This window comes from Microtus oregoni, unplaced genomic scaffold, assembly GCF_018167655.1.
Source record: "Microtus oregoni isolate MIOR12 unplaced genomic scaffold, Mior012 000006F_ref0000085, whole genome shotgun sequence".
Lineage (NCBI taxonomy): Eukaryota > Metazoa > Chordata > Mammalia > Rodentia > Cricetidae > Microtus > Microtus oregoni.
In genome coordinates, this window is record NW_024543065.1 from 2,736,143 (window position 1) to 2,760,822 (window position 24,680).

At 34.7% G+C, this 24,680-nt stretch overlaps 1 protein-coding gene across 5 annotated transcripts in view; it reads left to right on the forward strand.

Moving 5' to 3' along the window:
• The window catches only part of Bclaf1 (BCL2 associated transcription factor 1), a 31,941-nt gene extending 8,445 nt beyond the window's left edge, over nt 1-23,496 (forward strand). The window contains exons 3-13 of one of the 5 annotated variants that reach the window (XM_041653338.1): nt 1,472-1,585; nt 2,176-3,084; nt 4,249-4,914; nt 5,058-5,227; nt 7,443-7,548; nt 8,650-8,734; nt 11,378-11,553; nt 12,711-12,891; nt 13,791-13,937; nt 20,611-20,823; nt 20,972-23,496. In XM_041653338.1, the coding sequence (XP_041509272.1) occupies nt 1,482-1,585; nt 2,176-3,084; nt 4,249-4,914; nt 5,058-5,227; nt 7,443-7,548; nt 8,650-8,734; nt 11,378-11,553; nt 12,711-12,891; nt 13,791-13,937; nt 20,611-20,823; nt 20,972-20,977 (2,763 nt within the window). In that variant the 5' untranslated portion in view covers nt 1,472-1,481 and the 3' untranslated portion in view covers nt 20,978-23,496. Of the gene's footprint in view, nt 1-1,471; nt 1,586-2,175; nt 3,085-4,248; nt 4,915-5,057; nt 5,228-7,442; nt 7,549-8,649; nt 8,735-11,377; nt 11,554-11,687; nt 12,567-12,710; nt 12,892-13,790; nt 13,938-20,610; nt 20,824-20,971 lie in introns of those variants that run through there. The other 4 variants (XM_041653339.1, XM_041653340.1, XM_041653341.1 and 1 more) reach the window with 4 other exon arrangements.
• Nucleotides 23,497-24,680: the final 1,184 nt, after the last annotated feature.

Consider the following 24,680-nt stretch of genomic DNA (forward strand, 5'->3'; position numbering starts at 1 on the left):
AAATTTTCTCTTGTATTTTTTTTTGCAGCATATAACATGACTATATAGTGTGTCAATTCTGTTAAAATATTAAGGCTTTTAGTCAACAGTAAGCTATTAGTATTTAAGTTTTGAAATAGTCAGAGGTTGGTTGTATGTGGAAGTTTAACTGTCTGCGGCTTAGTGATCATAATAATGTCTGTTGTTTAGGGTTTAACTTATATGGCAAAAAATAAGTTTAAAAGGCTAAGACTAATATACACACACACACACACACACATATATTCGTGTGTGTGTGTTCTGAATCACTGAAAATAAAAATGACTTTGGTATGTACATGTAAAGATTTACCACACGCACATATATATACATAAACATACACACCATATACATCTGTATGGTATGTGTATGTTTATGTGTATATATGTGGTAAATCATTGCATGTACATACCAAAGTATGTACACACCATATATATATATATGGGGTGTGTGTGTGGTATTTTAAGGAAAAGCACGTCTTATAAATCAGTACCATCACTGATTTCTGTATCTAGTGAAGTTTGATTATATCAGTGCTTAGGAAAATTTAGATTCTGGTACCCAACTTTCCTTTTCTTTTTTTCCAAGACAAGGTTTCTTTGTAACTCCTAGTTGTCCTGGAACTCACAAGATGACTATCTACCTGCCTCTTCTTCTCAAGTGCTGGGATTACTGGCATGGGCCGCCACCATTAGGCCTTTTTCTCAAAAAACAAGAAAAAAGAAATAGAAAACACTCCCACAAAAACACAAATCAAAAATGAATACAAAAATCTATTAAGACAAGAAAAAAAGCCAAACAAAGCAAAATGAGACAAAAAGTCTACACTGCAGACTATAGAAAATACCTTTGAACTTATTTTGTGTTGGTCAAATATTCTCTGGGCGTAGGGCATGCCCTGAAGTGGGGTTAATATACATACACACTGTAATAATTGAAACTCTTTGGTGGTCTCAGTTGCAGATGACTTCTTGGTTAGGGGTGGGACCCCGTGTCCACCCCCACTTAGTGCTGGGCCCCTATCTCTGACAGTGTTCTTAACTACCAAGCCATCTCTCTAGTGAATATTGTAACATTTGTATGGTCTGTTTTTAGGTTTCTTTTCTGCAATACTCATGTAATTTTATATTTTTTACAGGTAAGGTAGGCGGCCTTTTGTATTGGGTATGGAAAAACACATAACACAGTTGTTGACTGCTCTTTCTGATTTCTATAGTTGGTGCCTTTGGATTGAGGCACATAAGTATTTAGTTCATAGAAATACTTTGTTTTATCTTGAGTTTATAGTATTTGTTATGCAAGTGAAAACTTATTTAGGGGATAATAGGCCTGTTTTATAAGTTAAGTATTCATTTGAAAAGAGTAATGATTGTAAAAAATCCAGCTGGCATCAGGAAATATCCAAGTACTTTTATTTGTATTGATTCAACCTATTTCCACTTCATTTGATTAGGAGAAAAGAAATGGGCCGCTCCAATTCTAGATCACATTCTTCAAGATCAAAGTCTAGATCACAATCGAGTTCTAGATCAAGATCAAGATCACATTCTAGAAAGAAGAGATACAGGTGAATTAATGTGTTTCTGGTGTTTTTACTAGCAAAATAGATGCAAATAATCTGGTGCATACATATGTCGTGCTAACTCCATTAAATATATTTCATTCTCAGTAAAACTCCAAGGATTGGATTAGTTATCTACATTTAGAGTTGAAATTGAGAATTGTAATAATATTCATATCATAGAAAGGAGGAACCTATTGAGACTTAATACTAGTTTGTAATTTTTCTGTGTTTTATATGATCAGCTTTGCTTAATATCAGTGGCATTTCACTGTATATAATTCCATTTTCACTATTAGCAATTCATTGTGCCATTTAAATTTCTCTTACACTGTGACTTTAAGTGTCAGCCTAGATATGTTAATAATCTTCTGCTGAATATATTTGTACCCTTCTATTTCCTGTGCCTACTTTCCCGAGGCCTGTTATAGACACAAGCTTTAAACATACCAGAAACAGTAAACAAACTTTCATACAAATGAAGTTTTTAAGTATATATTTTTACCTTGTATATATGTTTTATTCAGCCCAATGTATCTAAAATGTTAGAATGAAGTACTTTATTTTTCTTAAATTGATACTTATTTCATTTTTAGTTCTAGGTCCCGTTCCAGGACATATTCAAGGTCTCGTAGTAGAGATCGTATTTATTCTAGAGATTATCGTCGAGATTACAGGAATAATAGAGGAATGAGACGGCCTTATGGGTACAGAGGAAGGGGTAGAGGGTATTACCAAGGAGGAGGAGGTAGATACCATCGAGGTGGCTATAGACCTGTTTGGAATAGAAGGCATTCTAGGAGTCCTAGACGAGGTCGGTCACGTTCCAGGAGTCCAAAACGAAGATCCGTTTCTTCTCAAAGATCCCGAAGCAGATCTCGCCGGTCATACAGATCCTCTAGGTCTCCAAGATCATCATCGTCTCGTTCTTCATCCCCATATAGCAAATCTCCTGTCTCTAAAAGACGAGGGTCTCAGGAAAAACAAACCAAAAAAGCTGAAGGGGAACCGCAAGAAGAGAGTCCTTTGAAAAGCAAATCACAGGAGGAACCAAAGGATACATTTGAACATGATCCATCTGAGTCTATTGATGAATTTAATAAATCTGCCACATCTGGTGATATTTGGCCTGGCCTTTCAGCTTATGATAATAGTCCAAGATCACCTCATAGTCCATCACCTATTGCCACACCACCTAGTCAGAGTTCATCTTGCTCAGATGCCCCCATGCTTAGTACAGTCCACTCTGCCAAAAATACCCCTTCTCAGCATTCACATTCCATGCAGCACAGTCCTGAAAGGTCTGGATCTGGTTCTGTTGGAAATGGGTCTAGTCGATATAGTCCTTCCCAGAATAGTCCGATTCATCATATCCCTTCACGAAGAAGCCCTGCAAAGACAATCACACCACAGAGTGCTCCAAGAGAGGAATCTAGGGGGCGGTCCTCTTTTTATCCTGATGGAGGAGATCAGGAAACAGCAAAAACAGGAAAGTTTTTAAAAAGGTAAGAACCCAAAGTAGGACATTTATCATAATAATGATTTAAAAAATTTTTTAAAGCAATAAAGTAGCATTGTGTTATGTGCTCAATTTTTTGTAATTTTTTTTGGTAATTCTTTCAGTGATGTTTTTCTAGTTTTTGTTTTAATGTTAGCAATTTTGGTCAGTTCAGTTAGTTTTATAAACAAGGAAAAACTAAGTAGCCTAAGATAACCAATGATATATATTAAAAACAGTAAACAGTTTGTGCTAGGGACTTTTTTCCTTTTTGCTTTTGAATGTGACTGTGTGGTCATATTACCTGCTTTTATGTGATCGTACAATCCAGCTGTCAATACTTAGTAAATTCTGCCTGACTTGGAAAAACATCTTGCTATTTCTCAGTCTAATGACATTTGAAATACCTTATTTAAATTCTAATTTCAAGCATTACAGAAAGATACTAGGAAATTTCACAAAAATTAGGCTGTTAATATAGTGTGATTTACCTAGAAAGTGAGGAGGTAGAACAAATTATGCTGTTTTATAATTTTTTTACTGTGCAATCTAGAATTTTTTTCACTGAGTTGATGATTGCCTTATTTCCAGAAGTCATTATTTTTTAGGACAAATTTTATATGAACTGTTTTGTGATTTAAGTTAAAATATTGAATACCAAATTCTATTAAAGTCTCCGAGCTCTTACTTATGTTGATAAAAAAAGGTAAATGTTGTGGTACATGCATACCTGTAATCCCAGTATTAGAGAGGTGGAGGCAGGAGGATCAAGAGTGTTCAGTTCATAGAGAGTTGGAGGCTAGCTGGCAAACATGAAACTCAGTTGAAAAATATAAAAAGTGAAATCTGAAAATTTGAGTGTAAATATAAACTGAGTTTTAGTAGGTATTTGTATAGTGGTTTCTAACCTTAAAATGTTAAATTTTGGATCCCTTAAAATTTAGATTTGTTCGTATAAAATTGTGGTGGGTGACTGCATAGAATAGGATTTTGAGGATGACTTTAAACTTTAGATCATTTGTAAGTATAAGTTCTGTGTGAGTGCTTTTAATGGTTTTAAGAATAAGGTTAATTTTCTGTAGGTTTTTTTTTTCATTGAATAACACATTTAAATATGCAAATTATCTACAGTGAATGCAACCCAGAGTTACTGTACTTTTCCTGTTGACAGGTTCACAGATGAAGAGTCTAGAGTGTTCCTGCTTGACAGGGGTAACCCCAGGGAAAAAGAGGCTCCCAAGGAGAAAGGACCAGAGAAAGGCAGGGCTGAGGGAGATTGGGAAGACCAGGAAGTTTTAGATTATTTCAGTGATAAAGAGTCTGGAAAACAAAAATTTAATGATTCAGAAGGGGATGACACAGAGGAGACAGAGGATTATAGACAGTTTAGGAAGTCAGTCCTGGCTGATCAGGGGAAAAGTTTTGGTACTTCATCTCATCGGAATACTGAGGAGGAAGGACCCAAGTACAAGTCCAAAGTCTCACTAAAAGGCAATAGAGAAAGTGATGGATTTAGAGAAGAAAAGAATTATAAACTGAAGGAGACTGGATACATAGTGGAAAGGCCTAGCACTGCAAAAGATAAGCACAAGGAAGAGGACAAAGGTTCTGAAAGAATAACAGTAAAGAAAGAAACACAGTCACCTGAGCAGGTAAAGTCTGAAAAGCTCAAAGACCTCTTTGATTACAGTCCCCCTCTACACAAGAATCTAGATACACGAGAAAAGTCTGTCTTCAGAGAAGAGAGCCCACTTAGGATCAAAATGATAGCCAGTGATTCTCATCGTCCTGAAGTCAAACTCAAAATGGCACCTGTTCCTCTTGATGATTCTAACAGGTAATTCCACATTGATGCCTCGTAAGTAATCTAGAGGTGGTTAATGGTAAAATTATTTTTTTGAACATGGAATTTACACATTCAAATCAATGCTGTATTTTGTGTGTGTGTGTGTGTGTGTGTTTGTTTTTGATATATTCTAGGCCAGCCTCCTTGACGAAAGACAGGCTACTTGCTAGTACGCTTGTCCATTCTGTCAAGAAGGAGCAAGAATTCCGATCCATCTTTGACCACATTAAGCTACCTCAGGCCAGCAAAAGCACTTCAGAGTCATTTATACAACACATTGTATCCTTGGTTCATCATGTTAAAGGTATGCTTAATATATTTAGTATCATGAAGTGAACTTTTCTTGCATGCAAAATAAAGGGAGTAGTTAAGTTGAATAATAACTGTGTTCATTGAGCTAGCAGGTAGATATAGCAGTACTGGTAAATATTAAACATTTGGAAAATAATTTTGTAGAGAGGATATCAGTGTTGTTATTATTGAGATTAATGAATATAAGATGATCAAATGACTGAAGTTAAAACATAAAATATCTGTATCATGTCAAAGTATACAGATTTGTTTAATGCTGAAAATTTTAATATGTCATATTGCATGTAAAGTGAAGCTATTTAAGATTATTTAAAGATTTACTGTCATTGTATGCCTATGACTTTGTGACATATAATGTCAAATTTATAACAGCTTTAGGCAGTGTAGTTACTGTTTTACTGAGAGTTTATAAGTAGTTTAAAGATACCTGAAGGCATTGGAAAAATAGTTGCTAAATTTGTGCTACTTAACTTGTTTATAATATTTGAGTTCTCTTTGTTTACTATTTAAAAAGTTTTTAAAGCTATCAAAGTTTAAGAAATTTACAACTTTATTAATGACTATATGAGTAATGACTAACTAGAATAATAAGATATTTCTTTAGGTTCTCAAAAAGGGGGTTCATTTTAGCTAAAGTGATGAGTTCATATTTTCACCAGTATATAGTTGTAGTTTAAAAGCTGCTAATTTTCAAAAGTTTTAGGTACAATTTTGTTTGGGGTCAATTAGGTAAGTTTTGCTTTGGTTATTTTTGTGTTTAGCAGGTTCTTTCCCAGGAAACTCGATGGCTGTTGGTCTTTTTTTTTTTTCCTTTTTCTTTTTTTTAAAGTTGGTCACGTGAACAACTCATGATAGCTGAAATTTGTCACTTTCTCCCTTAGCCCGAGTAACAGGTAATGCATTTCTTGTGGCTGTAGTCAGCATGGTAACAAGAGAGTCTTGTGTTTGGCTGTAGATAAACTTGTGAACCATGTTATGACCTTTATGACTAGTATTGTGGCACATAAAATTAGGAAGCATTAACATTTTTCTTTTTTTAAAACTTTTTTTTGACGTGTCTCCAAACTTTATTGTTGAATTTTGAGATCAGATTTTGATACATTTTTTCCTTTTTCCTTTTTCTTTTTTAGAGGATCTGTAGTTATGTTTCATAATTGGTGTTGTGCAACCGATCTGAACAGCTCTTACTTTATATAGAGCTGAAAATGCCCAGTGATGTTTTCTTTTTCATTGTAACTAGGTCCTGGAATATGTTTTGAAATGGCAAAATCCATGTTTCAAAGTAAAATAGCTGTTGAAAGATACAGGCAAAGTTGAATCTTCTGTCTTCCTGGCAAAAATGGCATAAAAACTGAGTTGCTAGCTCAAATTCCTGGGTTTCATGGAATTATGATTGAGGCACTACCCTTGTAGTGGCCGTTTCAAGTTTTAATGATTGGTTATGAGACATGTGCTGGATATTGGGCGGTAAGTTGACACAGATGTATGTTGACCTGTTAAGCAGATAGCTTGCTTCATAATGTAACATTTCATAGTTCATGACTTTATACGTCTCTATTTTACATTTAAAGCGTATCTTAAACTGGTTTAGAAACTAATCAGTATCGTTATTACTAATTTAAAAATTGCTTAAAGAAAGATACAGTATTATAATGCGTTGTCAGGTTTGCCAAGATGCCAGATTTTTTGGAGGAATTAGTAAATGTAAATCAATTTCAAAATGTTTTTTCCCAATTGAATGGCAGTATTCACCTTTTTGTAAAGCCATTTCTGTTGATATGTCATCATAGTTAAAATAATTTAACTAGTTTACTCTATACTTTATTTTTGCTTTCTGCAAATGATTAGTTGAAGTGAGAGCTTTGTTTAATTGGCAGGGTTTAAGGACATACCAACTATTATTGTTCCTTTTTGTTCTGTTTGAGGAAGTAGTTTATTAGCATGGAGTTAGAGTTTTGATTAATCTATTCATTGTTTTGGGCTTATATTTAGTATTGACAGGGCCCTGTGAGGACTTTTGCAATCGTGTATTGAGGTACAAGGAAGTAAAAAGAGCAGGAGTTTTTACTTTAATACTTGGTTCTCTTCTGCTAGGTTACTTGAGTGTTTTTGTTCTCTTTCACCTGCTCCATGCCCTCTATCACACATGAAAATCCTCTCTTAAAATTAAGATTCCTAATTCGGCAGTGTTTCTCCTAAATCAACAGAGCAATACTTCAAATCACCTGCAGTGACCCTAAACGAGCGGTTCACTTCATACCAGAAAGCTACTGAAGAACATAGTACCCGGCAAAAGAGTCCCGAGATACACAGGTATGTATAGTAGTACTGAGTTTGTGTATAAAATGTTACTATTGAGAGATGACTAATATCACGGTTGTGTGTGAAGTGTGCTATTATCATGATAGAAGTAAGCTCTGGTTTCTTCCTCTTAGACTAAAACACTGTATTTTCAGGTTTAAAAAATAATTTTTTCCTGATTTTTAGTTTAATTTTTAAAACTTGTTAGACCTTTAAAATGCTAACCTACTCACTCCGGAATTTCAATAGCTGTAGTTTTGGGGGCCTGGGTTTGCGGAGTTACTGCCTAAAGAAACCTTTGAATTTGCTGAGGCTGTCTGGGGTAAAAATGCGTAGGGAGAAACTGAAGAATTGTCAGCCAGCTGTGTTGGCAGGCTGGCTTCTGGCACTTTGTTGCATTGGGAAAAAGTTATTTAATGTCTAGGCAGACTACTTTACAGGATAGTGGCAAAACTTAAAGTATCTAACTTGGGGCTTAGTTGGTGAGGTATTTAGGTGATTGATGACTGCTAATGAAGCATTGAGAACTAATAAAAACTTAAGACAGTAAGGTACAGAATTACACAAAAATTGAACCAGATGCATGAAATTATGAGAACTCTTGGAAGACAGTAATTTGAGTGTTAATAGCAATACCAATAATAGCTATATTAATGTGTTTTAATTGTATGATGGTTAGTATTTAAAATAATATTTTTTCTGTTGTGGTTGTAATATAACCGTGCTTAAAAGATATGCTACCATTTATATATAAAAGTCTACCCAAAACATTTTAATTTGTTTGTTTTTTGTTTGAGGCAGGATTTTGTTATGTAACTTAGGCTGACCACTTACTCACATGGTGTATGTGGGAATCAAATTCAGAGGAATTTTTTTGTCTCAATCTGTGGAGTACTGAGATTAGAGGCATTTGCTACCATATTCAGTTTTTCATTCCTTTTAATGTATATAATTTTTATTTCTTGTTTTAGAAATTAATAGACTTAAAATGCCAAATTGGGTTTTCTAGGAGAGAGGTAACTATCTAGTACCTACCAACAATGGATAGAACTGTTTTCTTTTGAATTAGGAAGTAAATTATATAATTTTATATACACTTTATTTTATATGAAGGAGGATTGACATCTCTCCAAGTGCTTTGAGGAAGCATACCCGTTTAGCAGGCGAGGAGAGAGTTTTTAAAGAAGAAAATCAGAAGGTATGTTTTTTTAAATATTTACTTTTCTTCTGAAGCTGTTCTTAATGATACTATATTAATCGTTTTCTGAGGCAAAATAACTTCATCTTTTTCAATTTGTGAATGCATTATGTTTATGGTAATTAAATGTAAACCAAGGATACTTTTTGAAAATGCCTATCAAAAGTAAATGTTGGTCCTAAGAATTAGGAACTCAGTGAGTAAAAAGAAAAGTTTATAAACATTATGATAAAAATTATTATGGTTTTTATGAGGTTTTAAGATGAGATCAACAAGTCAGAATTTGAGTATGCCTTAAAGTTAATTGTATTTCTACTTCTTTAAAGAAGTTACCCTAGTGCCCTTAGGCTTTTTGAGGATAGTAACTTTTAACAACCCAGGCTGTCCATGAACTCATTGCAGTACTGCTGCCTTAGGTTCCCCTGAATGTTTATTTTCCCTATGTGTACCATCACACTTGTCTAGTGCATATTTTTTATGTGATTTAAGAATTAGTCCCCCCCGCGGGGGCTCTTTATTTTCTGTTTGTTTGGTCCTCATTCTTTTTGTTTTGTTTTATATCTTAACTATTATTTCTTAGATGCCTACATGTTTTCTAACAAGAGACAGAAAGGGGCTGGTTCCAGATGGGAAGAAGGTGGGAAAGAACTGGGGGGAATAGAGGGCGGGGAAGCCATAATCAGAATATGTTGTATGAAGAAATTCTATTCTCAATTAAAAAAAAAAAACAAGAGAAATAGGCACTATCTCCTATACCCAAGAGACAGAAGCAGGTGGCTTTGAATTCCAACCTGTCTGAGATATATATAAGTTCCAGGCCAGCTGTGGATGCAGCATGAGAAAGCAAAGAAGTAGGCATTCTACAGACTGATTGCTAAGTGAACTTTTGTTTCTATTGGACTACTTAGGAATTTGATGTTGAAACTTGAAATAACGTGTAGATCCTACAGCTAAGGTGAGGAAGGCAGGACTCGGGGAGACTGCAGTGCAGTCACTAAGGACTCTGGTTCAGAGTGGACTTTTATTAGTACACAAGTTCATATGACTGTCTAGAAAGTGTTTAGTGGTAAAGTATGCAGCAGAAGGAGCAAAGGATCAGTTCTATTTTGAAAATGCTAAGAGTTTTAGAAAATAACTTTATTAAACTTTGACTTTCCTAATTAAAGTAATATGAGTAATATGTTTGCTGTATGCAGTTGTGGAGTGATTTGTATTTTTATTGATAGGAAACCTAGAGTTCCGGTGCACAATTTTTTCAGTAGGGTGTGCTACTAACTGAATTGGTTTTGAAATCTAGATTTAGGGATGATGTCTGTGCACAGGAGATAACCATTTTGGGAAAATGGACTGAGGATTGAACTGGCTTAATACCTTTTAAAAATCTTTTGACCATAATACTTTAGGTTCAGTAAGTGTAAATTGTGTTAACTTCCCAGCAGTTTATTCTGTCTTTGTGCTTTGACAGTATTTTTCTCCTCTTAGTATTCAAAGTTTTGGTCTGAAAGAGAAGTGATGGGTAATTAGGAGGACATGATAATAGGGCCTTGTTATTAATGAATAACATGTTAATATGAAATTATATGCTTAGCAAACTTTACAAAGTAGTTTTCCTTAAGTTTATCATGTTTATTGTGGAGTTAGTAATGCCAAGGTGAATAGGAAAGCTTTGCTTATGATTAGACCTTGTTACTCTTAGGAGCAAATTGGTGAGTAGTACTTATCACATTGAGAGATGCATATATATATGTATATATATATATCCACATATATATATATTTCAGTTTTGTTCATGCTTATGATTATTAGTTAGACTTCCCAGAGTTAAACTTCTCATTGTTGAATAATGTCAAAGGATGTCCACATTGCTTAGCATCTTACTGATGTATAATTTCTCTTCATTCCTAGATGCCTCTTTTCAACTCCTAAATTAAATAGTATTTGAAAAAGCAATGGAACAAGGAGGAGGTGAACTGTGACCCAGTTAAACTAATGTCTGTTGCAATACCTGAATTGAGAAAGGGCAATATATGGCCCCAGATACTGAGTACAGGATTGCGAATAATATCTTTTTGACTATGTTTGACCTTTGTTCAACCTCAGTTTTATTAATTGAATTCCAATTGCATGTCATGAAAATTACAGAATCCCTAATTTTGAAGTATCTTTTCTTGGGTTTATCAATTTATCTGGGAAGAGCTTGATGAGCCTCATTATCATGAGGCTTAGTTGAGACGCATAACATCAGGATCTCAAGATTTTAGGCGCAAAGCCACATTGCAACTCTAGATGCTAACTTTGAACACTGTTCAGCTATTTCATAAACGCTATTTGGAAGAATGAGAGTTAATCATGACTCACTGAGTAGAAGAATGTATTAATTTGTTGTCAGAAGGCTACTATAGATTCTTTTGAATAAATATCACAAATCTAAAGGTTTTAGTAACTTTTAGTTCTAGTGTACATACACAAATGCTCAGTAAAAATAAGTATTAAAAATTTACAAGGATAATGGTTGTATATGATGTACTTATTTTTTATATTTAAAATGCAAGTTTAGAATCTGGTGTGATGAAACTCTGCATGTATATATGCATTTCTGGTTTTTTTTCCCTGAAATCTGTATTTTACATATATTTTCTACAGGGAGATAAAAAATTAAGATGCGATTCAGCTGATCTCCGGCATGACATTGATCGTCGCCGTAAAGAAAGAAGTAAAGAACGGGGGGATTCCAAGGGCTCCAGGGAATCTAGTGGATCAAGAAAGCAAGAAAAAACTCCAAAAGATTACAAGGAATACAAATCTTACAAAGATGACAGGTAATTGTTAAAGTTGTCTTGACTTAGGTTTTAGCTTCTAATTAGCCTTTAATAATTGTCAGCTTAATTGCTTTCAATTTTGACTATGTAATCGAATGTTTAAATTTAAACAATTAAAATTATTTGTTTTACAGCAAAAATGTATTTGTCTTTTACACGGCTTATGGTGGATGAGGACAAAAACTTTGGAATAGCAAGCTAACACTGAAAAAAAAAATGACAAATTAATGTGTCCTATTATCCAGGCTACATCAGGAGGTTGGACTTCAATGCAATGCATTTCTAGAAACAGTTTGTGTAAGGACTTTGGTTCGTTATGCTTGATTCCGCACTTTTTCAACTCATAACACCCAGAGTACAAGACTGTTAAAATGATGCCTAGTGGTTTAACATGGGACAGATGGGGGGAGGAAAAACTAGGAAATAGGATTGTGCATTAGTCTTTGAAAATTATATTTCCGTGGATACTATTAGCAGTGGTAAGAGTTATTGCAGGTATGACCTTTTTTGGGTGTTGCATTAGAATCGTGTAAATTTTTATCACCATAGAGTCAAATGTAGAAATACAGTATATTATAGATAATTGTTTTTCTTGATGTTCATTAGGTAAATGGTGGATTTTACTTGTGTTTTTAAGTTTATGACTGTTACTTGTAATGTCACATGCCTTTTATTTCTATCATGACGTTAAGGCCCAAACTGTACAAACTGTTCTTACTCGGGGTGTGTATAAACTGCAGTCATTTAAAACTTGGATTCAAGAACATTTTCGGGCTGGGCTGTAGCTTGATTGAGTGCCTCCTAGCATGTTTCAGGCCCTGGGTTCAATCCCCAGCACTGCAACAAACAACAGAAACCCACTTTTTCCTTTCTTCTTATTAAGATAACAAAAGATTACTAGTTAATGTATTGAAGAACTGAACATCATTAAAATTTGCAAACAACCAGTTTCTAACTGGTAGGCTCTAGTGCGTTGTTAATTATATAAAACAGTTATTGAAGAAGATTGGAACAGACTGTCAGAGTTTACACCCAATTTTACTTATGTAATAATTTTATAGGGGATAGTTTTTTTTAAACTTAAAAACATTCCTCATAAGATTCTAAAGAATTCTTTATCTTTTAAAAAAAAGCACATATTTTTCTTTATTTTTCAGCAAACATAAAGGTAGAGAGCAAGATCATTCTCGATCATCATCCTCTTCAGCATCACCTTCCTCACCTAGTTCTCGAGAAGAAAAAGAGAGTAAGAAAGAAAGAGAAGAAGACTTTAAAACTCACCATGAGATGAAAGACTACTCAGGATTTGCAGGAGTTAGCAGACCTCGAGGAACCTTTGTAAGTAATGTCTTTGATCATTCAGGCGCCTTTACCTTGGAGAACTATAAAAAGGGGAAATTAAATATACCTTGTAGATTATTAGCTGTCTTTCCCGAAGTAAGAATCAGTCTTGAGAAATGAAATGGTGTTTGAAATACTATCTTCATTCAGAAATGCCATTTTGAGATCTTGAAGCATCTAAATAAACAGATACTTTTCCCCACCAGATCAATATCAGTTTTGAAAGTTCACTTACTAAATCACTAGTTTTGGGAAACCGATTTTAAAAGCATTAAAATCTACTCATCTCTGTGTGATTACTGTATTCATTTTTGCCTAATCAGGTCCTTGCTTATTCGTGTACAGCCACACTTTCCTAACTCTACATAGCATGCATTGTCTCCATGGTTTATAAAGTTATTGTAACTGTTAGAAGCTTAAAGGTAGTGCATTTTCTCACATCCATACTTTTACCTTTAGCTTTATCTAGTTGGATACAGTCACTAGACGCTACAGTTACTAGGTCATTTAGGCAAAGGAAGAGTTTTTCTTGTAGGGTAAACAGATGTGTTTAGACACTTGGGATTCTAGTGATATAATTCAAAGGAACTAGATAACTTTTAGTTAGTGAAAAGGGGGGGGGACATCTAACTGTATCATAGTTTAAAAGTGCTAGTTTCAGGTCATGAAAGTACATATTCTAATACTTCAATATATTATTTTTTGTAATCTACCTAACTTCCAGTAGGTCTATGGTATAAAATTGCTACCCATCCCATCCTCAGTGGCTGTGAAGATAGACAGATGGACAGACATACATGCATACATTTTGTTTTTGTTACTGCAGTAAAATATAGTTTGCATGTAACTAAATACCTTTGATTGCATTACTAAACAACTTTGTTAATGTTAATCAGTTTCGAATTAGAGGCAGAGGAAGAGCCAGAGGAGTTTTTGCGGGGACAAATACTGGTCCAAACAACTCAAATACTACTTTTCAAAAGAGACCGAAGGAAGAGGAATGGGATCCAGAATATACCCCAAAGAGCAAGAAGTACTTCTTGGTGGGTGTTAGAAATCTGTTTTATTTGGTTTGCGTTGATTTTTCAAAACATCCTAGGTGAATACATTTCAGTTCAGATGGTTCACCATTATGGGATTTCACTGTAACGTGGGCGAAAAATTTTTTTCTCTTAATACCATTATTTAAATTGTTTGAAGCTTTGAGTTTAGATGTGGGTCCCTTTAGTTCTGATTATATGCTTCATTTAACAGTAGATACGGCAGGCTGATCAAGGTAAATTAAAAATATGCCTGATTTGATTGCCACTTTCAGAGAAAGTAGTCAACTCATATCTGTCTAAGACAGTTCTAAATGTAGAAACCTTAATTAAATTGTACTTTCTATCATAACTATTTAAAGACAAGAAAAGTAATGTTTTTCATGATTCTTACAATGAAGAATCTCAGGGGTTTCAAAATTCATTGAATAATAGGAAAAACAGGTTTTGAAAAATTTAATTCCTAGACATGCTGGCTTTGATCCTTGCTTGTGATGGACATGCTTTTCCTGTTCAAATAGTTTTCCAAGTGTAAAATGGGAGGTCGTGGGTCTTGAAGGCTCTATAGATAGGACGGCAATTTTGTTTTGTTTGGCTTGGGAAAAGAAAGGGTTGTATGTAACGTATTATAGAGACAGATGTTAAGTTGCCAAAACTTTAACAAAAGTATTAGTTTTTGTTATAACTTTTCAGGGAAGTCATGTTTCAGATGCTAGTTTTGGAAACTGAAAGCAAGTAAATAAATAGTAATGGTCTTAGAAGGTGACCAAATCTGTAAATAAATAGTAATGGTCTTAGAAGGTGACCAAATCTGATTGTTCATAGCAGATTTGCTTAATTAGAGGCCAAATCTATATTCTGAAGTAAATCTGGAAAATAACTAGTATACTTCTTGAAAAATGGATTTCTACTTTCCTATTTACATTAAGGCCCAAAATTTGAATAAGTTATGTAAGCTTTTAGAATGCAGGATGTGTAACAGTCATTCAGTTTGTGTTCTCTGCTGAGGAACTCTTTTAACAATCTGGCAATAGTAAGGTGTATGATTCAGTTATTATTGATGAATTGAATTTGTTTTAGAAGACTCATTTCCATTTGATTTTTTTTTTAAATAAATGGGCCGAATAGATGACTCAGTGACTAAGAGCACTTGCTGCTCCTGTAGATGACCAGAGTTCAATTCCCAGTAAATATATGTTAGGATCTGACACCCTTTTCTAGCCTTTTGTGGTACCTCTGGGGATGTGGTGCACATATAGAAAAAGCACATGTGCACATACCCATAAATACATTTATTTTTTGAGAGAGGGTTTCTCTTATATAGCCCTTGCTGTCTTGGAACTCACTATGTAGATTAGGCTGGCTTCAAAATCAGAGATCCATCTGTGTTTGCCTCCTGAGTGCTAGAATTAAAGCTGTGTACTGTCTCACCTGGAAAAAAATAGAATTGACAAATTACTCATTTTAATATTTTAAAAGGCAACTAGGGTAATCCCATTTTTGGGTTTATTAAGAACAAGTGAGTGACAAACTGAGTTCTTGTGATGACTTTACAAAGGAACTGATGAGGAGAGCACTTATAGAGAAGCTGTCTTGAGCATACCAGGAAAGGGCAAAGTGGTTAGCTTGTTGGTATAAATATGTTTGGGAAAATTGAGAACACCCCAGAATCAAGATTGTGATAGACTGGAGGGTGGTGGCGAATGTCTTTGATCTCAGTACTTGGTCGCAGAGGCAGGCAGATCTTTTGAGTTCAAGGCCAGCCTGGTCTGCAGAGGACAGCCAAGGCTATACAGAGAAATCATGTCTCTACAAACAAAACAAATCCAAACAAAAAAGATTGTGGTAATCTATAATATTTCAGTAGTAAAAGCAATTGAAGAAGTAGATACCCGATGCCTGAACCAAGGGGTTACATGTGAAAGAGGATTTTAAAGCATTTTATGCAAGGCTTTTCTTACTTTGGAGCTTTGGCTGGCCTCACACTTGATTTGGTTGCCTTAGATTCCTAAAGACTGGCTAGGTTTATAGTTGTGGCCCACTGCCCCTGACTTAATGGGAACTTGGAAACAGTTTGATCAGTTGTGTAACTGAAAATTTAGAAGACAGACACAGTTTTAAAGAAAATTAGATTCTTAACCTATGTAGGATGAATTTGAAGTGATTAGGAGAAAACAAAAGTAGATCCAATGGGTAGTTGTTAACACCAAGATCTAAGAATCACCATGTGAGCCGGGCGGTGGTGGCGCACGCCTTTAATCCCAGCACTCGGGAGGCAGAGGCAGGCGGATCTCTGTGAGTTCGAGACCAGCCTGGTCTACAAGAGCTAGTTCCAGGACAGGCTCCAAAACCACAGAGAAACACTGTCTCGAAAAACCAAAAAAAAAAAAAAAAAAAAAAAAAAAAAAAAAAGAATCACCATGTGACAGTCATAAAGATGTGATAAGATTACACAGAGTAGATGTTATTAAGAGGCCCACATTTCTAAGCTTGGATGAGGAGTAATAAAATTGCCCGATAAATAGTTCAAGTGTGAGTAAATAAGAGGTATCTAGTAAATATGGAATCATTAGTTTTTTTCCCTTCAAGATAGGGTTATTCTATATAGACTAGACTGGCTTCAGACTCACAGAGATCTCTGCCTCTGCTACCTGATTGCTGAGAATAATGGATATGTGGCATATTGTTCATGCTTTTTAATAGTTTCAAAAACTAATGTATATTTGAGACATGGTCTCAAACCTGCTTAATATGTATATATGCTGGAGGATGACCTTGAACCCCTTAGGTTAATATGTCTGCTTATTGCTAAATTTTGGTATTACAGGCATGGGACACTGCACTCAAGCAAAAGATATAATTTAGACCAGACTTCCTGTTGCTTGTAGAATCTGTTATCATGGATCTTTTTGTATTCATTTGGGACATAGCCATTTTAGATTGTCTTAATATTACACAGTAATTTTATTAGTGTGTTATTTTAAGAATCGAGTTACTTTCCAGGTGTGCCTCCCAGCACTCTGGGAGGCAGAAGCAAAGTAGATCTCTTGAGTTTGAGCACAGCCTTGTCTCTTGAGCAAGTTCCAGGATAGCTAGGACTACACAGAGAAATCCTGTATCAAAAAAAACAAGCAACAACTTAACAAATGGTGATTAATAATTTGTTGCTTTTGAGGGCTATCATTTTATTTATTTATTTATTTGTTTGTTTGTTTTTGTTTGGAGGCAGGGTTCCTCTGTATATCCCTTACTTTACAGGAGCTTGCTTTGTACACCAGGCTGACCTCAGATTCACCTGCTTCTGGAGTTCTAGCATACATGTGTGTACCACCACCGCCTTGCTGTAGGTTTTAATTTAAAAAATTTTGATCTGTACAATATATTTATTATACACATATCATAGACTGATGGTTAAGTTATTTTGGTGCTTGAGAGCAATTTAAATGGCAACTTTGATTTACCAGAATTTTGTTTGTTTTTGAGCTAGGGTTTCTCTGTGTTTCCCTGGCTATCTTGGAACTCTCTCTGTAGATCAGGTTGGCCTTGCTTGAACTCACAGAGATCCACCTGCCTCTGCCGCCCAAGTGCTGGAATTAAAGGCATATGGCACCACTTGGCTCATCAGATTATTTTAATTTAAAATATTTTGCATTTTATGTAGAAACACTGACTTTAGATCATATTTAGAATAGCGATCTGAGCAAAAATTACAATTCAAAAAGATGAGGTTTAAAATTAGACAGTTCTTTGGGTTCTTTAACAATAATACCTGTGTAGAAAGTTTAACCTATTAGAATATTAATGCTTAGTAACCTTTAAGCTGGGCATGGTAGTGCATACATGAAATCACAGCATTCAAGCAGAAGGACAGATACAAGTTTGGTGCCAACATGGGTTATAGTGACCTCAGGAATGAAAAAATTTTAAATTAAAAAAAAAATCTTTCTGAGTTGAGGCTAGTTTGTATTTCAGATGAAGAGTGATTAGTTACTGAGAAGTTTGACTTTTGGGCTGGTAAGAATGGGTTAGTATTTGAGTCTATGCATTATGTTTCCAGCTGAATTTCTGATCTGTGGTCCTCATAACTGCCTTGATGAATCATAGTAGTGCTTGTTACATCATAGGTTTCTTATCTCCAGCCTTGGCTTTATGCAAGAGCGTGATAGTAATAATTGTAGGAAATATACATATTAGTGTCGGATAGCTCCTGAGAGGTGAGCGTGAGCTGCAACAAGTGGGAGGATACAGCAATGGCAAGTTCTCAGAGGGAAGGAAATGATTAATCCCTGGTGGAGTGAAGGGCTTAGGGATGGAGAAGAGGGGTCAAAGTTTGGAGTAACTTTTGAAATTTTAAAAACTCAATACTTTTTAAATATATTAACCAATGAAGGGGGTGTCAAAACAGGATTTTGTTCTGCAGAACAGGCTGACTTTAAAATCTGAGTGGGATTATAGGGCCACATACCTAGGGTAACTTGATTGAATTGTATTAGTGGAGAGGTGAGGATACAGGAGCTCTTCAGTTTATTATAGATTCCTTGAAAAACAAAAGCCATTTAACTTTTAACAGTCATCTGGAAAATTTAACTACTAAAATTAGATTCAAATTTTGAATGTAAGAAATTGAAACAGAAGACTATTTAGAGTGGCTGGGGAGGTGGTTCAATGGTTATATCTGAAATTCCCAAGGTCTACATACTAACTCTGGGTTTGCAGAGTGTAGCCCTATCTGTAATTCCTGCCTTCATGGTGGAGATGAAGGATTCCCCTTTAGTTGCAAGACCTTTCTTTAGTGAAAAAGGTGGAAGAACATTCAAGAATGTTTCCAGGTTCTGTCATGCCCTCTGTAGGCATGCTCACACACTTGGCCCATATATAACACGTGCCACATACATGAAAATGGCAAAAAGAAAAACAATGTGTATCCACAGTTTCAACATAATTGCTGTTAGGACGTTCTCTGAAGAAAACATCTTAGTCTCTTGAGGTTCTACTTTCTTTTTACTTAAAATATCAGATGAGCGTGTAGCTAAAGGTACTGAGTAATTTGGCTGGCACCTAGCTTTGCTACTCGCTTTTTCCAGTTCTATTCTGAGTTGCCTGATACTCATTTACTGTCTCTAGGATTTATCAGAATTGTATCCTGTGGATAATGGTCAGTAAGATTTTTCATTTTTCTTTTTCTTGGTGTTTTATAGGATAGGGAATAGATAGTCAACAATATTTCTACTTCTAAAGATTGGATTGTAGGGCTGGAGAGATGGCTCAGCAGTTAAGAGCATTGCCTGCTCTTCCAAAGGTCCTGAATCAATTCCCCGGCAACCACATGGTGGCTCACAACCATCTGTAATGAGGTCAGGTGCCCTCTTCTGGCCTGCAGGCATACACGCAGACAGAATATTGTATTAAAAAAAAGATTGGATTGTATTCAGAGCAGTGTTTTATCATATCATACCTAGTAAGCATCATAGAAACATTGAGTTCTGGCTTGTTAGACAGTGGACCAAGTATTTCTTACTCTCTAGTGTTCCTTTAGGCTGTCTTCCTATATTAGAATGAAGTAAATTCTCAGAGAAGTTGATTTCTGTTGAGATGTAAATGGCAGGTCTTTTCTCTACTACTTGCCTCTTCCTACAAATTCAAGGACTAATAATGTCATATCAAACAAAGGCTCTAAAATTGGGTGTTAATGGCATGAGGGAACATGAAACAGTGTAAAACAATGTAGTTGTAGACAATGTTTTGAGTGGCTCTTTTCTGAAGTCTATAATTTTGATAATCTCAGAAGACATTCTTTATGGAATCATGCAGACTCCACCTAGCAATCTTCATTGGTTTGGTAATGGTATCAAAATATACTAGTTATTAAAAAAAAAAAAACAAAAAAAAATATACTAGTTATTAACACTTGAGAACTGTTCTTTAGAATAGTTTAATAATTGCCTGTACAAGTTCAATTTTTAAGTTGCATAAGAAGTTAATCTTTACAAAATGGTTATGCAATAAAAACTTAATTCTGTTTTGTATGAACAGTCTTTGTGAGACTTGAAAGGATTTTAGTTAGTTGGGTAGTTCTGGAAAGGCTGAGCAACATGACATTTGCATTATGCTTTTCTTGTAAAGGGCCATTGTTGTGCCTCACTTTCCATCTTAGAGTTGGTAGATTTATTTAATGAGTTAATGTGAGGGAAACCTTTGGCTTTTTGTATTGCATTTTGGAATGGAAATACTTTTGAAACTTTTAAGTACTTTTCAGACTTGGAGATTGTTCTGTTTAGCAGAATAGTTTGTAAGTTGGGGAGTAACTAAACATAGTTACTGAAAACTTAAGGTTGGAATGTAATAGCCTCGAAACTTCCTGTAAAAAAGCTGAGATAAATTGCAATGGGACTGTGCTGTCATGATTTACCGTTGAAACCCCTGGGCTGCAGATCGATGTATAATCACATCTATATTTAAATCTCAGTGTAGGATTTTAAAATCTTAATGCTAGGCATAACTTATATAGCATGTAATAAATGTTATTTATATTATTACAATGACATTTTCTGGCTTCTGCATTTATGATATTTTTGTGGGGAAATTTTTGAACTTCAATATTTTCAATGTGACTAGAGAATTAGTATCTTATTTGAAAACCATATCAATGATGTGTTTTTTTTAAACCTTTCTATAGCATGATGACAGAGATGATGGTGTGGATTATTGGGCCAAAAGAGGAAGAGGTCGTGGTACTTTTCAGCGTGGCAGAGGGCGCTTTAATTTCAAAAAATCAGGTAGCAGTCCAAAATGGACTCATGACAAATACCAAGGGGATGGGATTGTTGAAGATGAAGAAGAGACCATGGAAAATAATGAAGAAAAGAAGGACAGACGCAAAGAAGAAAAGGTAGAAATTTTCTGATTTTTTTTTTTTTGACAGATTTAATTTAGTATGGGCTTGGCAGATAAATCAGTTAATCAACTTTTAGAAATAATTTTCATAAATATCCACTATCCACAGCTTTATTGACCTCTAATTTCTTTTTCTCTTTTAGGACTAGTCTCAAGATTGCGACAGAGAGCAGAACTTGTTGACACTCAACATTTTTTAAGTCTGATTTTTGTTTTCAAATAAGAATGTAAACATTTTATTTACAATTTACTGTTTGCAAGTAGTCTATAGAAATTTTAAGTCTTCAAATACCTTGAAAAAATAGTAGACTGTATGTTGAAAATTGTATTGAAATAAAGTAGAAAATGTTCCCTACCATATTTGTAACTATCAACTTTTAAAAACCTTTGACTGTTTTTGTTACATGCATTGTATTTCTGCTTTGTCTATAAGAAATGGTCAAGTCCAGCTCTGTGACAGCGCGGATTCTCTTGACTCCCTGTTTGTTAATGTTTGATTCTGAAGTAAACGTTAGCTCTACACAAATCCACACAAACCCTCAAACAGGAGTTGTTTATAGTGACCACACTAATTATTTAACTGTACACATCTGTTTAACATCTTTTTTAAATTTGAACACTACATTGTAGGGTGACTAATTTTTGAAAGTACCATGAAAGTTGCTATTCTGGAAAACTAAAATTAGTTTCACACTTCAGCAAATATATAAGGACGATAACTTTGTTAGTAGCCAAAAGGTACAAATTACTAAAAGTTAGAAAGGTTTGTGAAAGTGGTATTTTTGCTGAAAGCAAGCAGTGGCATTTTAAGAGCTTGTATGAATTCAAAACTGAATATTCTCTTCCATTCTCATTTAATAGTTTGAGTCATGGTCTTAGATATCAGCTACCTAAGAGAGAGAGAAACTGGTTTGTAATATGAGTGTAAGAAAAATCCTAATTCCACAGACCTGATCGTTTTTTTTTTTTTTTTTTTTTTTTTTAACAAAAACAAATCAAAACTTGGGAGTCCTATTTATTTGGAAGATTATCCTAAAGCATAATTTGATGCACTCAGTACCTGACTGGGTAGCTTGCATATTTCTTGGATACTCTGACCAGCTGTAAATTAGTTGATAATTTAAGCATATAATTACAAATCAAAACTTGGGAGTCCTATTTATTTGGAAGATTATCCTAAAGCATAATTTGATGCACTCAGTCATTAAGTATGGATAGCTTGCATATTTCTTGGATACTCTGACCAGTTGTAAATTAGTTGATAATTTAAGCATATAATTAGATAGTTCCAACATAATGTCTAATAGTTAAATAACTTGTTTTTTCTTAATGTTACCAGTAAAAGATTTTGGCAGAAGATTTGTACCATTAATCTAACTGCCCATTTATAAAATGACCTTTTTCTTTTCAAGTGGTCTGACTTACCTAAGGAGATATATACTCTTCTTTGTTACTTAATAGCAAAGGAATAAAGTTCATGCTAAGACTTTTTTTTAAAAATAAACCTATAAAACTAGCCACATTGCATCAGATTAGTTGTATATTTTTGCAATTAAAGGAGATAATGCTTATTCTATTAATGTAAACTTTTAAAGCTTGTAAGTGTGTGACTCATTCATTCTCTTTTGATGATTTGCAATATGTCTTAGATGTTGAATTGCTAAGAGCTGTTGGCAACACACTTAAGCTAAAGCCATGTCAACATTTGTATTGTTGTCACTCAGTATTGCATGATTTCTCCCATTAATTGTCTATCTGGAATTATTTAGTAAATCAGAAATGTCTGCAAATCAACTTTATTGTGTCAACCTGGACATAATTAGTACCATCCTCTTCAGATTAAGACTTAAATATAAAAGTAATATGTATTTAATTCCCTAATGTTTTTCATACCATTCTATTTTATATGAATACATTTAACTTTTATTTTAACAGTTACTTGGTTACACACTGAATCTCGGCATGTTTACCTTTACTTTTTCTACAACAGAGAAAAGTAAATTTACTGAAAAATAATTTAATAGAGAGTAAGGTCATATTTTAGTATGATTGCAGTACTATACCCTTTGGTTACTTTGATTTTAAAGTTATAGATAGAAAAGCCCACTACATTAAAGTGTGGTGATAAGAATTCTGCAGTAGAACACTGCTGTGAATCTTCTCTTTTTCAGGGCCACACAACAGCCTGTATGTATTTTTTGAGATCACTATTTAGTTTCACATGTCATAACATGTTACAAAGGCTGAATGATTCCTCTTGGTAAAGCTGCTTGATTATAAGTGCTAGGAAAATAACTGTTAAGAGCTGCATTAATGTACTTCTTTGCCCAGAGAAAGAAATAAAAATGAGCCAAAGGATTTTATAGGAAAAAAAAAAAGCCGTTTCAGAAGACCATGACTCAATTCTTAGGTATGTATGCTCTTCAACATCTTAGGAGTTTTAAAAAACAGCAAAGTCTCTTCCAGTTGCACTCCATTTCAAGGCATTGTTATTGTTCCCTTTTGTTACAGTTAAAATCAGTGTTGGGATATAAATTATAATTTGAGGGAAAATTTTACCCCATGAGAATGAACGTAGATGGCTAAACGATTCTTACTCAGTGTGGTGTACATTTCAGCAGGGACCCTTGTAAATTGTCATATGCCAATAAAATGTCCTAAGTGGTGACAGCTGTTGTCTCTGTACCTGATTTTGAGGCTGTTCCTGGGCATACTTTCTACCCAGCTGATTTCTATGGCCTGTTTCTAGAAATTGGGATATCAACTCCAAGTGTAGTAAACTTGTTATGTGGTTTGCTAAATATTTTTTACTGATTCCTCAAAACTCTTAATGACTTTCTCTTCTCTTCCTTGGAAGAGAATGTAGTTATTAGTGAGTTGTTGTGACAAATGCAGAAATTCCAGGTTAGCAGTCATCAAACAAGAGAATTCCTTGAGAAGAAAAACACACAGAACTTTTTCATTTGTTTGATTTTTCAAGACAGAGTTTCTCTAACAGCCTTGGCTTCCCTGGAACTCTTTTAGGTAGACCAGGCTGGTCTCTGCCTCCTGAGTTCTGGGATTAAAGGTTTACATCACTGCAACCCAGCTGAAATGAACTGAATTTTAATCCTAGCACTCAGGGCTCTCAGTTTGAGGTTACCTAGAGCTGTATCTGTCTTTTTTTTTTTAGAGAGAGAAAAAAGACATTAATGAAATTTTATTTTGAAACAGGGTCTCATGTGGCCAAGGCTGACCTTAAACTCAGAATATATTTAAAGATGACTTTGAACTTCTGAGCTTTCACCTGAGTGGGAAATTGCTGGGATTGCAGTGGTGGGCCACATTTCATATTGTGCTTGGAATTGAATCTGGCACTTGAGTCACATCCCCAGCCAACTCCTCTAGAAAGTACAAAATAACCAAGTTGTTTCTTTTTTTTTTTTTTTTTTTTTTGGTTTTTCGAGACAGGGTTTCTCTGTGGCTTTGGAGCCTGTCCTACCAAGTTGTTTCTTTAGGTTAGTTGTAACAGTTAAAAATTTGTTACAAATATAACATTCTTCTTAAAAGTTACTTGGAATACAAAATATTCTTTTACCTTTAAAACATTTTTACTGAAGTGGAAATTGTCTTTCTTCAAAAGATGTTACTTGGATGGATGTGCAGTTGTGGGTATGGGTATGTATTGGTGCCCACAAAGGTCAGAATAGTGTTTTGGATCTGCTAGAGTCAGACAGTTATGCTCAACCTGATGTGTATGCTGGGAACTGAACTTGGTCTTCTAAAAGAGCTACAAGCACTTTAACCTATGAGCCATTTTTTCATTCTGAAAAATTGATCACCTCCCACCACTTTATTTATGTGTGTAGATGT